Source organism: Ursus maritimus, unplaced genomic scaffold (genome assembly GCF_017311325.1).
Source record: "Ursus maritimus isolate PB19 unplaced genomic scaffold, ASM1731132v1 scaffold_1, whole genome shotgun sequence".
NCBI lineage: Eukaryota > Metazoa > Chordata > Mammalia > Carnivora > Ursidae > Ursus > Ursus maritimus.
This window is the reverse complement of record NW_024423343.1, coordinates 43,446,498-43,465,136: the sequence shown is the minus strand read 5'-3', so window position 1 is coordinate 43,465,136 and position 18,639 is coordinate 43,446,498. Positions and strand designations below refer to the sequence as shown.

Below are 18,639 nucleotides of genomic sequence, written 5' to 3'. Positions count from 1 at the left end.
CAGTCAAATGCTCTACCCCTGAGCTCTACCCCCTCCATCCTTAAGACATTTGAAACTGAAAGTGAACTAGAGCTAAATAAAGGGATAGCTCAGCTCCAACCCAGTTACATTCCTAATTATATTGAAGAGATCCTCTTGTCACTCTAGCTGCTTGACAGAGGAAATGAAGTGCCTTCTCTGGGGGAAAATATTATCTACTTAAGTATTTATTTTTCTTTTGTAAGCAATGTCTGGCAAAAACAAAAATACTGAGAAACATAAGGAAAATGGAACCTAAAATCAAGAGAAAAAAATGACATAAGTAAACACAAACATGACCTAGATGTATGAATTAGCAGACAAGAACTTAAAATAACTATGTTAGAGAATTTAGAGGAAAAGATGGTCAAAATTGGTAAAAAGGTGGAGAATTTCAGTAGAGAAATGGAACTCTAAGAAAGAACCAAGTGCAATTTCTAGAACCGAAAGTAAAAGTTTATACCTTTTCTTATAACCAACAGTGAGCCACTGAAACTTTTTAGGTAGAGGGCAAATATGTTATTTACAAAATTAACTAGCAGAACATTATAATACCATAAATTATATCTTATTATAAGAAGTGTCATCTTGAACTAAGTTTTGAAGGAAGGAAAGGGAGTTGACATAGATTTTTTTTTTTTTTAAGATTTTATTTCTTTATCTGACAGAGAGACAGCCAGCGAGAGAGGGAACACAAGCAGGGGGAGTGGGAGAGGAAGAAGCAGGCTTCCAGTGGAGGAGAGAGCCTGATGCAGGGCTCGATTCCAGGACCCTGGGATCACGCCCTGAGCCGAAGGCAGATGCTTAATGACTGAGCCACCCAGGCACCCCGGGACTTGACATAGATCTGAGAGAGATTTTTAGGATAGAATAGGTAGGCCTAGAAGACATATGCAGTAAGAGGTAGAGGGAAGAATCAGTTAAAGCTAGAATATCTGCCTTTGCAAACTGTTGGATGTCAATGTTATATGAGAAAGAGAATAGGTACAAGTATCAGACTCATGGAGGAAAATAGTGAGTTCAGGTCTGGATGTGGTTGGTTTGAGGTGGCTTTGGGACATCCATGTGATGATATTGAATAAGCATTTATATGTAACTTGAACGCCGTAGGTCTCAGATAATATATCTTAGTTCTAAGATGCATGTTTTGTCACATTTTGACATCTCTGAAAACAGGTTGTGGCTTATAATTAATGGCCTCCCCAGATCCTTTTTGGACAGGAAATTTTGTGTATTAATTGGTAATTCATGTGTTGATTGCAGGAATAAACAACAGTTTCAGAAATATTTTCTTGCAAAAACAAATCCTTTATGAGTTCTAAAAAGGAGACATTAGACACAAGTGAAAAAAGCTGGGTTAAGTACAAAAGGATTGCTATCACATGCTTCAATTGAAATTAAACACACCAGAGGAAATTGCCGTATCTGTGGGGATAGCTAAATGTAATGTCTAAGCAGTGAGAGGCTGGTGTGACTAGGCTAATTCATGTGTTGCACAGGACTGTTGTCAAGGCATTGTATATCATGATTTAATTGGCAATGTTCTTCTTTTTCAGAGATTTATAAAACTGTGGTGTTTCTTAAAACTTTGATCAAAAGAGTCATTGGCATATAGGTGGTAGTTGAAGCTGTGGGAGTGAAGGAAATATCTAGGCAGAACATAGAGTGAAATGAGAAAAAGGCATAGAAGGTCTCTGATTATAGAATCTGATATAAATTCTGCTGTAAGTGTGTGCTCTATTTAGCAGGGAGGCAGAGTGCATGCTTGTTTTGATTGTTGGGCTGTGTGCACTCCTTGCTCTCTGTCAACTTCACCTCAAAACTTGGCAGTGGCCTTTTTACTTAACTAAGGCAGAGAATAGTAGCACCACAGTGTTACAAGTGGGGATCCAAGGACTTTAGTTTTATTTGTGAAATACCCTACATAAAAACGGAGGAAAGCAAAAAAAATATTGTTTTTAATTAAATTGTCAGTTATGTAATATGCCGATGAAATACCTGATCAAGAGAAAAGAAAAAGAAAAACATCACATGTGAGCAAAATAGAAATACAGCTTTTCCTTTGGGTTTTTTGCGCATGATTTTTTTCCGTAACATTTTGGATTTTTTTCTTTTAGTGAATTCCCTTTCAAAAATTACAAAAATACCATGTGTCCCTTATAACTAAGGAAACAATCCAAACAAATATGAAGTTTATTCTTACTACCCTATTTGTCTTTGTTTCTTCTATGCATTCATTTCTATGCATGCATTTCTATTCATTTGTTTATTCAAAAATTTTTTGTTACATGCCTACAAGTTATTAGTCATTGAGGTGCTGGGAATGTTATGTCAAACATGGTAGACAGTCACTTGCTCTCATGCTTCTTGTATTCTAAGAGGGGAGGCAGACACAAGTTTTTTCAAATATTGATAATTTCTAGGAAGAAATAAAACATGGTTTCTGTTTGGGAGAACCAGTCTTTGATAGGGCATTCAGGGTGGATCCTTTAAAGGAGTGATACTTAGGTTGAGATCTGATGATTGATAAAAGAGTTAGCCATGCAAAGGGTAGGGCAAAGAACATGGGCAAAAGCTCTGAGGTGGAAACAAGTATGATGTGTTGGAGGACAGAGCAGAGGGAAGGACATTGGTAGGAAAGGAGATAGCCACAGTCAAGGTTATATAGCTATAAGCTTTAGCCCTCTTTATTCCCAACCCCTTTACTCCAGTTATCCAGTATTATTATTAATAGTTTAAAACAGTGAGTTCCATGCTCCTGTTAGGCTCTCTCCTACATTATCTTTTGTTTCAGTAATCCCTATTTAACCGTTGCATTGCATGTTCCAGCCACATTGCCATCTTATGTTTGGCTTAGAGTCTTTGCTCACCAAGTTTATTTTCTCATCTTCTTTTGTCATGAAACTTCTGTTTTGGTGTAATTCTCATCTAGCCAGTGTTTATCCTCCAAGTACATTAAATGTACTTGGGTAATATTCTTGCAAGTTCAAAAATGTCTTCATTTTGCCTTGTACCTAGCTCAAGTGGGTGTAGTAGGTTTCTTGATTACCCCTCAGTCGTCTGTAGATTGTCTTCTGGTTTTACAGTTAAAAAATTTGATGCTAGTCTTTCCTCATAAGGAAATTATTCTCCCTGAAAGTTTGTAAAATTTTTTCCTTACCTTTAAAATGTAGGATTTCCAGGTGAAATGCGGTATCTTTATATATATGTGTATGTGTGTATTCCTACTTGTAGTAAGCTCTTGAAGTCTGCACCCAAGACTTTAACTCAAGAAAATTTTCTTATGTTTATTTATTGATTCTCCATTTGTTTGTTTTTTTCTTCCTGGAACTCCTCTGATTTTATGCTTGGGTTTCTAAGTCTTATATTTCCCTCGTGTTTGCCATCCATGTGTTTTTGCCCTTTGTTATGAGCAGTAGGTCAAAGATTGACCTATTGCAGCAACTTCTAGCCTTTCTGACTTTCCCTCACAATGAGAAATACATTTTAATAGCAACCTAGTTCATACAAATCTAATCAAAGCAAAAAATTCTTGATATAGTATATACACTTATAATGTGTGATGCACTCTATTTCCTGTTCTTGTTTATTCAAGACTTTATTTTATTTTACCTTTTTTAAAAAATGCTAGTTGCTATGTAGTAAATCAGTGATTCTTAACCGAAGGTAATTTTGCCTCCCATGAGACATTTGGCAATGTGTGGGGAGGTTTTTATTGTCACGACTGGGTTGGGTACTGCTGGCAGCTAGAAGGTAGCGGCCAAGGGTACAACTACACAACCTGCAATGCATAGGACAGCCCCCTCAACAAGTGTCAGTAGTGCCGTGGTTGAAAACTGTACACTAAGTTGATTTTTTGACTCCTCAGTGTTTTATTTCTCAACCCTGGCGGTACATTCATTAGAATCACATGAGGAGATTGATTTACTACGTCCAGATTAGCTGGTGACTGGTGGTTTTAAAAGTTCCTCAGTATTTGAAAAACACACACTTATGCTATAGTCATGAGAAAATATCCAGTTCTAATTTTGTGTGTTTTTTTAAGTAAAAGCTGATTATTATTATTAACCTAATAAGCAGTATAGTTTTTTTTTTTGCCTTTATTCAACTTTGTAGTTAAATAACTTGACTAGTAAAAAAGAAATCCTTTGTGTTAGATAATCCTGTGTTTTGAATATTTGTTGTTCAGTAGATGAAGTTAAACCAGGCAGTTAGATATTATTTCAGGTAAGAATTCTTTGTGGAGTAATTGGAACTTTCATATTTGTTGTATTTTTAGCCTTATGCCACCTATATATTATATTTTAAGGTGTAGAATAAGCTTCATTCCCAGGTGGTCTGAATATCAGCAGATTTCTTAACATACTATATTCTAGTGAGCCCATGTTTCTCTGTGGTGGTAGAAATAAGATTATTCTTATTTTGATTACACAGAAGAGATCATACTTGGCCAGGCCAGTCCAGTGACAAATAGAGCAGTCTAGCAAAGGATCAGAATAGGTTGCAAAATTGAGCCACCTTTGGGTTCCCAAGGTTGGGAGTGGACTGGCCTTCAGTGATAGAAGGGGTTAAATACTGGTGTATATAGATTTGAAGATTTGTGAAGTTTTTTTCACATCTAAATGTGCTTTCTTCTTATCTGCCAACAGGTACAACTGTAACTGCTTTAAAACTGTTTAAGAATCTACCTGTAAGAAAGCAGTTCTACTCAACTGCTAAAAAATGTAAAGATGAAATAAAAAAGGTCCAGGATCTCCTCATAAGCTATGGTATACTTAAACCTGACTTAAGGATTGTTTTAATACATAACAAGGTAAGCATTATTATGCTTCTATAGTGTTTTTTGGTATGTGATATATTATTATAAAGGGACAATGTATTTTATCTAAATCAGATATGTAAAGTCTTGCAAAAATATGTCTACATTTCTTTAGTTTTATCTTTATTATATAAAGAGCATCTTTACTTTCTTATCTGATACCTAAATGAAATCTGATTGAACCTTTCATTTTTTAATTTCTGAGATCAGTGATTCTGCCAGTAGACATCCAAGAAATGTTTGAGTGTTTCCCAGATATGAAGATGAGTAAGACGTGTTCTCCTTTAAGAAGTTCACAGTTTAGTGACATTTTTCACCTATTACAAATAGGTTTTTCTTTGGAAGAGGTTTTTTTTTTTTGTTTTTTTAAGGAAGCTCTACCTCATTTCTTTTCATTTTTCAAAGCGAGGCTGATGAAGAAATTCTTGCTTGATGAATCTTGGTGGAAAGAACAGTTTATGTATTTTCTGATTATTCTGTTTTTCATAAAGTTCCACATGTGCACTTGAAATATTTAATGAGAGGAGAGCAGGACCATACGGCAGAAGTATGGAAACCTTATGGGGAGTTGAGAGTTAACATTTATTGAGGGCCTATGCAATGCTACATCATATCCTAAGTCCATTAGGCTCCTATAATCCACAGCAACAACTAAGTGAGGTGGACACGTTAATTTACTGTTGTCCTCTAAACTGAACTCAGAGGGGTTTAAAACTGTGTGCCGCACAGCTACTAAATTGTTGAGATGGGGTTAGAAACTTAACATGCCTGCAGAGTGCAGGCTCTTTACACTCTACTGTCTTGTTTTCCCATTTTAATACTACATTACATTTATATAGTTCTGTTCCAGGGTTCAGAACACTTACAATAACTTTGTAAGTTAGGCAGCATTATCTCTATTTGTATGAGGAAGCTGAAGCTCAGAGTAATCAAAGAAATTGTTTTATATTTTATAATAAGTAATAGTACTGAGGTCAGAACCCTCCAGTTTTTTTTCTTCTACTCTGTCTATTTACTTGTTATTAAGATGATTCTGTATTAAACCAAGCTGTGGTAGAATATTTATGATCAAAATCTCTGATCATCTTAAAAAAACAAAAAAGAAAGAAGAACGTTAAGATTAGTCAGCCACCTGTTCCTGCTGCCATAGAGCTCAACCACATGATACCTTGAGATCTCTTCCAGCTCTACCATGCTATGATTCCTCAGGATGTTGACGGATGGAGGCTCATCCTGCTAGTATAAATAACCCCATGACCTCTTGATCCAAAGGACATTTAGCAATTAAAAATTAAATGTACCCAAGTTAAAAAAAGATCAAGGACAGAAGAATAAGTGGTCAGGAAGGGAAAATATATGAAAAAAGTGATAGGAATGATATCATTATAGGAACTACATATTTTTAAAAGAAAAGCAATTATAAAGAGAAATGTTTTGAGTATGAGAAAATAATACTAAATTAAACCAAGATTTCTGCTTCATATAATGGAAATGAGTATTTAAAGTCAAATACATATTTTCTAAGTTTTGGATAAGTTTATATAAATTTTCCCAACCATTTATAAGATCATCAGTGCATGCATTATGAGACTGGAAAGTAGTATTTTATAAAATGCTGCATTTTATTATTTTTGGAGGACTGCACATCTGAACTGATATTGAACAAACACAAGTCCCTTGATATCCTTCAGTAATTTCAGATGCAATTCAAATCCTAAAGAGTATGCTGAGAGTATTATACCATGAAAATAATGTAAGATTATAAAAAATCTTAAAATTAAGTATTAGCTATTACTACACAAGGAAATCAAGGACTTAATTAGAATAAGTAATCTGTTTTCAAGCTTTTTTCTCTTTGTACTAATTATTATTCCACTTTTGTTTCTTAATAGTACTGTTCTGCCTCAAATGTTGAAATATATTGTTAAACCTCCCAGAATAGTAGTGGCACATGTCATAAATCTCTTTGAACATTGAGTCCTGCTCTGCTGTTTGCCTTTTTCTTTTAAACATGTTTATCATTCCTTATGTGCTTTTCTGAAGAATTTTTTTGCCTTTGCCTAAAATTTACACATGACAATATTGACATCCTTTTTTGAAGTTTTTTTCTTCTTTAGAAACAAACAATCATATTGCACATAATATGAGAAGTACTATTGCTATTTTGACATCTTGGATTAGATAGTGTTCCTTCTTTTTATGAAGGTTTAACCTGCCAAGACATTCTTTGAATACTGATAATGTTGATGTTCTTGCCAGTATGGTTATGTTAGAAAGAGGTATTTTTCTTCTTTCATCACCATGTTCCTTGAAAGCATATTGAATAATGAGACAGCCAAAGGGAAATAATTTACAAGTGGATTCAGTGACTTTATTTAAAGTAGATATTATTTGGAGAAATTGCTAGAGCCATTCCTTAAAAAGCACTATAGTATTCAGCTTTTGTTGTAATAGCTGAATTCCTGTGAGGTCCTGCTGTGTATATTTTCATTTATAAAGTAGTTATTTCCTGGAATTAAAAGTTTTTCTCAATGTGATAATGTCTGAAACTACTTCAGTATTCTAGCTATCTCATATGTGCATGAATGTTTTGTAGACAACTAGTTCAGAATATTATGTTAAATTATGTTTTCAAATAAGGAATACTTTCATACTTCATATTTGTTGATTTTTGTGAATATTTTCTTCTGCCTAAGATATTTGTGGTTTTAAAAATTGTTTTGAATTGACTTTTGTCTTGATAATTAGAAGCCCACTGTATTGCAAAAGCTAAATTGGATTATCACTGATACAAGGGTTTTACTGTTATAAGAGAGAAGTAATTTAAGGAATGACTTCCCACCCACCTACCCCTCCTCCATGTCACATGAGTGTTAAGGCTTATTGGGATCAGCTTATTTATTTTTGAGGTCTGGAAGAATGATGGCACAGCTTCAAAAAGTTGAATATCTGGCATCAGTCACTCCAGGAAGAGGCAGGACCTTAGCAAGGAACAGAAACCCAGGAAAGTGGTCATAGAGATTTGGTAGTGAGTGTAGTGGCTCTCTCTTGACATATAGTTCTCTGGGTCTGTAGGAGGGAGAGAGACTCTTCTGTGGTGGTGGCTGAAGATTTGGGAGGAAGCAGGTGACCAAGAATGATAAAAAAGGGACGTGTTTATTAGGTTATAAACAAGATAAAAAGTGGAAGCCTGTAATTCTCTGTTCATTTTATTCTTTTTTGCAGTACTTTTAGCCTTTTACTCAAATATTGTTAAATGTCTCTATTTTGTTTCAGCTGTACAGAATCAAGAAAAAGTCCACAGTTGGACCAGTGTTAAAGGGTTAACCCCCTCCCACATCCCAAGCAAGGTTATGGAGGCAGTATAGTCAACAAGAAATTCCAGTTCAGGACTTTGGTTCAAATGCTCTTTTCTTATGAAGAAATTAATTCTTCCAGTTCCAACCTTGAAAGTTTGTGTGGATTTTGTTTTGTTTTGTTTAGCAAATGTCTTGGCTGGGGTAGATCAGTGTGCAGAGATAGGTTTGAGCCCATAAACAAAAGTTCTCTCTTGCTCTGAACAGATGAAGCATCGCTTTACCTGTCACAAAACATTTAGAAAACTTGCCTGAGGCCTAAGAGCTTTATGGAAAGAAACTTTTAAATCCTCTTTATAGTTGGGATGCAGTTCTGTACTAAATAAAGGCAGTAAAGGCAAGAGAGGTTCAGCAAAATCTCTGAAAAAAATTCCTATGAGTGAGGGAAGGTATCTAATATATAGAAAGGAAAACTTCTTAGATTTTTATTGATAGGAGCCAGATGAGAGCCCAGAGCAATGGGGTGTAGATGTTCATTGGCAGTTACCATTAGGAAATCTTTACTTCTGAGAACAAAATCATCCCTCTCTCCTCCATGCTTTTGTCTGGAAGTTTCAGCTGGGATTCCCAGAACTCTCAATCCTGGCAAGACCTCTCTACCCTTTCCCTTAAAAGTCAGAGTCTTGCAACTACAAAGTGCTTTCGGACTACCAGCCCTAATCACGTCATGTTTTTATTCTCATTTATGTCAATCAGCCCAAGAAGCCTGAGTCTCTCAACTCATCCCTTTATTACCCTGGACTCTTTTTAAGATTTTATTTATGTATTTGAGAGAGAGAGATCATGACTGGGGGCGGGGGCACAGAGACAGAAGCAGACTCCCCCTGAGCCGGGAGCCTGACCGGGGGCTCGATCCCAGAACTCCAGAATGAGGACCTGAGTGAGCTGAAGGCAGAGCCTTAACTAACTGAGCCACCCAGTTGCCCTGGACTCTTTTTCTCATTCAAATCATTGCTTTCTCTAACTCCGTCTCTCACACATCCCCATGTCCTGAAATGCCCCATTTCATGACTAGTCATGAGTAAAATCCCTGTGTCCTTAGGCTTTTCTTTGAACTTCTTGCTCTGAAATCTGGCTTTCCCTGAGAACACTATATCTTCTGCTGTCCTTCCAAATGGTGACTGATTTCTCTCACCTGTTCCTCACCTCACTGTGCCTCATTGCAACTTCCAGACTGTTCTTTTTCCTCTCCAACCCAAAATCTTATTCAGATTTGAATTTCAGTTCTTTAAATTCCTAGATCATTATCACTCTGGTGATTTCAGTATCCACACAGTCCTTCCTAGCTTCTCAAATCTTTTACCTTTTCTCCAGTGATGTTTTTTTCTCCACCCTACGTCAGCCATTAATTCCCATGACTATACCATAGACCTTCTCTTTGCCAAAAACTGCACCTTCTCCATAATTTCAGTGTTAAATATTTCACTCTCTGATCATCACTTTCTGTCTCTCCAGCTTACTCCCTCCAACAGTCTTCAGACTCTGCTGGACCTGTGATCCATTGATCTTACTGTCTTCTAACTGTGATATCTTCAGTTCTCTTCTTAAATTGCAAGATCGATAATTATCATTGCTTTTCTCTCACTGAACTGTACTTGTTTGACTAATCAAATCCTGGTTAAAGCCATCTTTTTGTCTTCTTGGTGCCTGAACCAAGCAGAATGTGCTGAAAGAAAACACACACCCATCCTAAGTAGTACCACTTTAAATCCATGATTACTAATCTTAGTGCTGCCTGGTAGTTATACTGTATTTCTCTAGTGCATTTTCCTTCCTGGTCTCCTAAATCAGTGCTTTTTTTTTTTTTTTTAAGATTTTGCTTATTTATTTGACAGAGAGAGAGAGACAGCCAGCGAGAGAGGGAACACAGGCAGGGGAGTGGGAGAGGAAGAAGCAGGCTCCTAGCAGAGGAGCCTGATGTGGGGCTTGATCCCAGGACTCTGGGATCACACCCTGAGCTGAAGGCAGACACTTAATGACTGAGCCACCCAGGCGCCCCCTAAATCAGTGCTTTAAACCGACTAATGTGCATGCAGATCACCTGGGATCTGGTTAAAATGCCGATTCTTATTTAGTAGGTTAGGGAGAACCTGAGATTCTACATTTCCAACAAGTCTCCAGGTGACGTGGTTGCTCCTGGTCCGTGCACCACACATTGAATGGCGAGGTCCCAGACAGACAGCCAACACCGTCTTCTCTGTCGTCACTGTCATCAGATCTTGCATCCTATTTGAGTGAGAAAATTGAGGCAATAAAAAGAGAACTTCCACAAACCACCCATTTGCAGTTTTGCTCATATATTCAACCTTCCCTTCCATCACTATGGATGTACTCCCCATGTTCCTAGGAAAAACCGATTCCTTCACTTCTTGAAATAGTTGTCTTTATTCATTGTTTCCAATTACTGTCCTCCCATTCTCTCTTGAACCCACTTTCTCTCAGGCTTTCTCTACCACTCTCCTAAAACTGTTCTTGTCAGGGTCACTGTTGACCTCCAGATTGCTAAATCCAATGGTCACGTCTCCGTCCTTTTCTTACTTATTAGCATTTGCCACAGTTGATCTTCCCATCCTCGAAACACTTTTTATCTTGGCTTCTAGGTCTACAACCTTGTTTTTTTCCTATCTCTCTTTCTACCATTTGTTATCAGTCCTCTAGTTCCATTTCATATCCTAACTTATAAACTTCTGGCATCCTGGAATTTACTTTCTTTTATGTATGTATACATATTTATATTGTTTTCATTTTTTTAGTGTGCTTATTCAGTCTAATGACTTTAAGTATCATTTATACACTGATGACTCCTAAATTTTTATCTCCTTTCTACAACTCACCCCTGAACTCTAAACTCAGATCACCACCCAGAATCCCTCTGCATATTTTAGTAAAAATGGACTCCTCACATTTAACATGTCAAAAACTGAGCTCTGTATCTCCTCTCCTGGAACTATTTTTTCCACATCCCTTCCCATCAGTATATGAGAACTGTTTTTCCATTTGGCAAGCCAAAAGCCTTAGGATTATGCTTGGTTACTGATTCTCAGTTTGATTCAAGAGTAAATTCTGTAGGTCTACCTTCAAAATATATGTAAAATTAACTAGATTGTACTATGTCTGTGACTACCACTGTGGTCCAAGCCACCATCATCTCTTACCTGGATTTTTGTAATAGCATCCTAATTGGATCTCCCCATTTCCTTCCTGCTGTCTTCAGTCTATTTCCAGCCTAACAGCTAGAGTAACCCCATAAAAATGTAAGTCAGGTCATGCAACTCCTCTTTAATGAGTTTCCCTCTCAGCAACATCAAAGCCTTTATAAAAATGTCCTATGAATTCTACATTGGGGTAAGTAAACTTTTTTTATAAAGAGCCATATAGTAAATATTTTGCAGTTTGTGGGCTATACAGTCTTTTACAACTATTCAGCTCTGCTGTTGTAGCAAGAAAGCAACCACAGAAGTAAAACTTCAAAAAAAATTTAAAGGCAGTTCAGCCCTTGAGCTGTAGTTTGCTTATCCCTGTTATAGATGTCTGATCTCATTTCTTTCTTTCCTCTCACTCATTTTGCTTCAGCTGAACTAGCCTCCTTGTGTTCCTTGACCTTGTCAGTGATACTTTCAACTCAGGACCTTTGTATTTATAGTTTCTTTGCGTAGAACGCTTTTCTGTATATCTGGCTCAGTCTCAGCTTTTCAAACTCCTCAGGCTTTCTTTAGCCACCCTAAAATCGCACCCATTTCCCTTACCCCACACACATTTTCCTGCTCTATTTTTCTTCTTAAAACTTATCACCATCTCATATGTTATATACTATACTTATCTTGATTTACTGCCTTTCTCTTCTCTAGAATATAATTTCCATGAGGGTAAAGGTGTTTTACTATTGTTTCACTGCTGTATTCCTAGAGCCTACAGTAGTCTTTCACATAAGTGCTCAAAAAATTTGTGGTACATGAATGTAATCAAGGGTTCAGAGCATGGAGGACAGGAGTGTTTCATCGCATGGGTGGCCCTAGTGCATTCTAGATCATGAACATAGGTATTTAAGCATTTAAGATACTGGCAGATGTGGTCGCTAAGGGTTAAAGACAGCAGCTGGAACAGAGAGGTGGCAAAATAGCAAATATCAGCTCTTAGATCTAACATACTTCCTTTTCTTTCTGGGTACTTCTAGAAAGTCTCAGAAGAGGGAGAGCTAACTTTGGTCACAAGACACAGGTAGGTGTTATTGATTCAGTGAAGTAGACACAACCTGTAAAAGTGATCTCACCTAGAATCCCCCCCCCCCGCCAGGTGGGTGAGTCATAGGGGTATTCTATTACAGTATTTGCTAATATAGTTTAGAATTTGTTAATGTGAATAAATGGATCAAGGTCATTCTAGGTAGAGAAATAGTGTGAACATTAAAGGTATAGGTAGGTAAGTGCAGAGCACATTTAGAGACAAGTCAGTTTGGGTGAGTCAGGTATTTTGTACAAAGGAGTAGGGGAAGATAATGAAAGATAATTTGAGGCTAGATTATAAAGGGTCTTGAATGTTAAGCTGAATCTTTTTTGCTTTTTTTTTTTTAATAGAAAATTGGGAGTAGGGAAGTGACTTGGTCAAGGTGTTAACTAACAGTTTGGCAGTAGTGTGCAGGGAAGTATAGGATGCTTTAAGCAGCGAGTGTTACAGCTATAACAAAAGTCTAGGCACTGTGGGCCTGAATTAGGATAAATACATAGGGCATAGAAAGCAAAGGGTGTCTGTGATGGCTATTATGAGGAAGAATCAATGAGACTGACTGCATGTGGAAAATGAAAAGATTTGAGGATGTCTGATTTATTTAATTTACATGCCTAGGAAAATGGTAAGGCACTACCCCTTTTTTACCCCTGGATGGGTGCATCTGACTTTCACTTTTATTTATTTTTTTAAAGATTTTATTTATTTATTTGACAGAGAGAGCACAAGCAGGGGGAATGGCAGGCAGGCAGAGGGAGAGGGAGAAGCAGACTGATCAGGGAGCCCAATGTGGGGCTCCATCCCAGAACTCTGGGATCATGACCTGAGGTGAAGGCAGATGCGTAACTGACTGAGCCACCCAGGTGCCCTGTGACTTTCACTTTTAATAAAATGTAGTTACCTTCATGGGTATTATTCTGACATAATTTTGGTTTCACTCTAAAAAGCTAATACAATCAAACAAAACGTGAAGTTTTAAAGTGAAGTTTTGTTACCTCATGAGTAGAGGTTTTGTTAACTAGTCAATTAAGAAAGAAAAGCTAATCCTTTCTAGGCTGGATATTACTTGTTAGCCTTTAAACTTACTGCTTGTTTTTTAAAAGCAGGCACAAAATTAGAAAAATAATGTTATTATTGGGACACTTATCTGAATAATACAGGATGTATGGGAAGAGAAATACCATCAGGGAAGTACCAGGGAGCCAACTGATGGGAGTGTTGGAAGCTCAGAATCTGTGGATTTGGTCTTTTTTCTTTCTTTCTAAACATTATTTTGTTGAGAACATTTAACATGAGAGCTACCTCCTTAAGATTTTGAGTGTACAGTGCAGTATTGTTGACTAGAGGTACAATGTTATACAGCAGATCTCTAGAACTTCTTCATTGTGCTTAACTGAAATTTGATGCCCATTCGTTAGTAACTCCCTATTTCCCCCTCCCCCTTCCCCTGGATAACTACCATTCCAATTTTTGATTCTATGAACTATTTAAATACCTCCTATAAATGGAATCATATAGTTTTTGTCTTACTGTTACTGGCTTATTTCACTTGGCATAATATCCTTAAGATTCATCTGTGCTGTCATATATTGCAGAATATCTTTCTTTTTTAAGGCTGAATCATATTCTGTCAAATGTATATACTACATTTTCTTTAATCATTGATCCATCAGTGGACATTTAAGTTTTTCCCACATCTTAGCTATTGTAAGTAGTGCTGCAGTGAATGTGGGAGTGCTAATATTAATATCTCTTTCAGAGCCTGCTTTCAGTTACTTTGAATAAATATTCTGGCATGAGATTGGATTGCTAGATCATATGGTAGTTCTGTTTTTAATATTTTGAGGTATCTCCATCCTATTTCCATTATATTTGCATTCCCATGAATAGTATACACGGGTTCTAATTTATCCACATCTTCCCCAATATTTGTCTTTTCTTTTTTTGATAATAGACATCCTGACAGGTGTGAGGTGATATTTCAGTGTAGTTTTGATATGCATTTGCCTGATGATTAGTGAAATTGAGCATTTTTTCACATATCGGTCGGCCATTTGTATTTTCTTCTTTGGAAAAATGTCTATCAAGTTCTTAGCCCATTTTTTATTTGTATTATTAGTGTTTCTAGTAGTGAATTTTAGGAATGCCTTATATACTTTGGAATTAACAACCAGATATATGGTTTGCACATACTTTCTACCATTCCGTGGGTTACCTTTTCATTCTGTTGATAGCTTCCATAGCTTTGCAGAAGCATTTTAGTTTGTTGTAAGTCCCTTTGTCTGTTTTTCTTTTGTTGCTTGTGCTTTTGCTATATCAAATCATTGCCAAGATCAGTGTCATGAAGTTTTTCTCTTTTAAGAGTTTTACAATTCTAGGTCTTATATTTAAGACTTTAATCCATTTTAAGTTGATTTCTGTGTATGATGTAAGATAAGGGTCCAATTTCATTCTTTTGTATATGGATATCATTTCCCAGCACTGTTAGTTGCAGAGACTGTCCTTTCCCCGTTGTGTATTCTTGACACCCTTGTCAGACATTAGCTGACCATATATGCATGGATTTATTTCTGGGCTCTCTATTCTTTTCCATTGGCCTTTATATCTGTTTTTATGCCAGTACCATACTGTTTTGCTTACTGTAGCTTTGTAATATATTTTGAAACTAGGAAGTGAGATGCCTCCAGTTTTGTTCTTTATCTCTGGATTGATTTAGCTATTTGTGGTCCTTTGTGGTTCCATGAGTTTTAGAATTGTGTTTTTCTATTTCTGTAAAGAATGTCATTAGGATTTTTGGTAGGAATTGCATTGAATTTGTAGATGTAGTATGGACATCTTAACAATATTAAATCTTCTGATCAGTGAACACAGGATGCCTTCTCATTTGTCATTTTTGATTTCTTTCATTAGTGTTTTGTAGTCATTAGTGTACAAGTCTTTCACCTCTTTAGTTAAATTTATTGCTAAGTATTTTATTCTTTTTTGGTGCTGTTGTAAATGGAATTGTTTTTCTAATTTTTTTTTTCAGATAGTTCATTGTTAGTATATAGAAACATAGCTGTTTTTTGTATCATAGTTTCGTATCCTGCAACTTTACTGAATTTCTAACTTCTAACAGTTGTTTGATGGAGTCTTCAGAGTTTTTTATATAGAGAATCATGTCATCTACAAACAGGACAATTTTACTTCTTCCTTTCTGATTTGGATGCCTTTTATTTCTTTCTCTTGCCTAATTGCTTTAGCTAGGACTTCAGTTTTATGACGAATAGGAGTGGCAAGAATGGACATCCATGTCTTGTTCTTGATCTTGAAGAAAAAGCTTTTCAGTTTTTTACCATTGATTATGAGTATTTTTACCATTGAGTATGGTTACAATGGGATAAAAGCCAAAAAGATGGCTTTTTATTATGTTGAGTTACTTTCCTTCTATTTGTAGTTTGAGGTGTTAAGTTTTGTCAAATGCTTTTTCTGCACCTATTGAGGCAATCATGTGATTTTTATCCTTTGTTTTGTTAATATAGTGTATCACATTTATTGAAATGCATATGTTGAGCCATCCTTGCACCCTAGAGATAAATCCCATTGGTGTATGATCTGTTTAATGTGTTGTTTGATTCAGTTTCTTGTGTTCTGTTGAGGATTTTTGTATCTGTACTCATCAGGGATTTGGCCTGTAGTTTTCTTTCTTCACAGTGTTCTTGTCTGGCTTTGGGATCAGGGTAATGCTGGCCTCATAAAATGAGTTTTGAAGTGTTTCTTATTTCAGTTTTTTGGAAGAGTTTGGGAAGGATCAATGTTAATTCTTAAATAAATGTTTGGTAGAATTCCCCAATGAGCCATCTGGTCCTAGGCTTTCTTTGTTGAAAGGTTTTTGATTATTGATTCAATCTCTATAGTTGTAATTCTGTTCAGACTTTTTCTTTCTTGATGATTGAGTTTTGGTAGGTTGTATGTTTCTAGGAATTGAGCTCTCTCAGTTATCCTATTTATTGGCATATAATTGTTCATATAGTGTCTCATGATTGTTTTTATTTCTGTGGCATTAGTTGTAATATCACTTCATTTTTAAGTTTATTTGGGTCTTCTTTTTTTCTTATTCTGGCTGAAGGATTGTTAATTTTGTTTCTTTTCCAAAAACCAAGTCTTAGTTTTGTTTTTTTCCTGCTGATTTTCTATTTTCTGTTTCATTTATTTCTGTTCTGGTCTAATCTTTATTTCCTTCCATTAACTTTAGCCTTAGTTTGTTGTTTTTCTAGCTACTTGAGGTATATAGTTAGGTTGTTTGACATCTTTCTTTTACAAGGTAGGCATTTTGCTATGGATAAACTGTATTTCTTGTACTGCTTCCCAATAAGTTTTGGTATGTTGTATTTTCATTTATCTCAAGGTATTTTCTAATATTTTTTTTGTTTCTTTGATTGAGTGGTTGTTCAAGAGTGTGTTATTTAATTTCTATATACTGTGAATTTTCCACTTTTCTTCCTATTGATTTCTAGTTTCATTCCATTGTGGTCAGAAAAAATTCCTTGGTATGTTTCAGTCTGCTTAAATTTGCTAAGACTTGTTTTGTCTTAACACTTGTTCTATCCTGGAGAAAGATCTGTGTGATTTTGAGAAGAATATGTGTTCTCCTGCTATTGGATGGATTGTTCTGTATATGTCTGTTAGGTCTGTTTGGTCGGTAGTGTTGTTCAAGTCCTCTATTTCCTTATTGATCTTCTGTCTGGATTTCCTATCCGTTATTGGTCTTGATCTGAAAAGAAAACAACTAGAGAACCATGTAGAGGATGGAGTTGCATTTCAGAAGAGATGGCTGAGGTAGCTTCATTTAGAAGTACGAGCAAGTTTGGAAAATAAATATCTCATGAGAAACGAAATTAATAGGTAAGGTGTTCTATTCAGTGAGAATAAAGAGGAAAAGCTGAAATGAGATATTGTTATAAAGCAGTAGCAGCTTGATTTGCACCTAACCTTTCCTGTTAAGTTAAATATGGGTGGAAGTAATGATTGCCTCAGAGTTCCAAGATGAAAGAGCTTATCAGAAAGGCTGATCTGAAGGGTTTTCTATAAACAGTATTGAGAAATATGGGTAATCTGGAGGCAGTTATTAAGTGCTTCTCGGGTTCAAAAAGTATTTTCAGAGGAGGTAGCTTTAGAACTGGTTTTTGAGAAAGACTAGTTGAGCAGAGGCATTGAAAAGCACATGCAAAGCCAAAAAGTCCTCAGAGGTCAGAGAAAGCTGGTATAGGAAAATAGGAAATGAGGCTGGAAAGGTGCTTGGGTCTAGATTCTGAAGGACCTTGTATACCTTATATGGGAGTGTAGATTTCTTGCCATGTGGCCAAAGGAAATAAAATGAGTAGTTTCATGTTGGAGGAGGTAATCAAGAGGATATGACCACCGGTTGACCCTTGAGCAGGACCTTGGGCAATCCGTAGCTCCTCTGTGCGCCCTTCCCATTCCTCCCCTCTCCCCCAGTGCCTGCTCTGCCTACCATTCCCACAGTGGGAGCTGTTCTAAGGACATAGCCTTGAGAGAGTAAAATGTTGGGACCATCTAGACATTGTGCGAGACAACCCAGTTAAGGCCTTAAATAGACGTTTAAAATTCGGGATGGTGGGTGCAGAGACCTACTTATCTTGGGGCCACCAAAGACCAGCCTCATAAGTTCCCTTGCTTATTAAAACCACCACCTACCAATCTGGAGTGGTTGGCCTCTTTCTTTGGTCTCTTCTTGCCTTCCATCTACAGGGGCCGGTTTCAGATTATACTGAGGAAGCCGCAAGGAGGTTGTCTAATGAACATTTCATTAGGAGACTAACAAAATAAGATAATTCTCATTGCAGTTGGAAGGTGGGCCAGATTATGTTTAGTGGTTGTGTAATACAAGTAGCTGGTTTAGTAGTCTAGGCAGTTGCACAGAGCATGGAGAGAGGGTCCAGTCAGGAAAAACATTTCTGATAAGACAAGATTAATCCAATCTTGGAAATAATCTCTCTTGTTTTAAAGTCCACAAAGAGGGGCGCCTGGGTGGCGCAGTCGTTAAGCGTCTGCCTTCGGCTCAGGGTGTGATCCCGGCGTTCTGGGATTGAGCCCCACATCAGGCTCCTCTGCTGGGAGCCTGCTTCTTCCTCTCCCACTCCCCCTGCTTGTGTTCCCTCTCTCGCTGGCTGTCTCTCTCTCTCTCTCTCTGTGTCAAATAAATAAATAAATAAATCTTTT

At 36.7% G+C, this 18,639-nt stretch overlaps 1 protein-coding gene across 3 annotated transcripts in view; it reads left to right on the top strand.

The window, feature by feature from the left end:
• The window catches only part of PMS1 (PMS1 homolog 1, mismatch repair system component), an 87,236-nt gene that overhangs the window by 29,749 nt on the left and 38,848 nt on the right, over window positions 1-18,639 (top strand). For all 3 annotated transcript variants that reach the window (XM_008687260.2, XM_040642913.1, XM_008687261.2), the window contains one exon: window positions 4,668-4,831. In XM_008687260.2, the coding sequence (XP_008685482.1) occupies window positions 4,668-4,831 (164 nt within the window). The remainder of the gene's footprint in view (window positions 1-4,667; window positions 4,832-18,639) is intronic.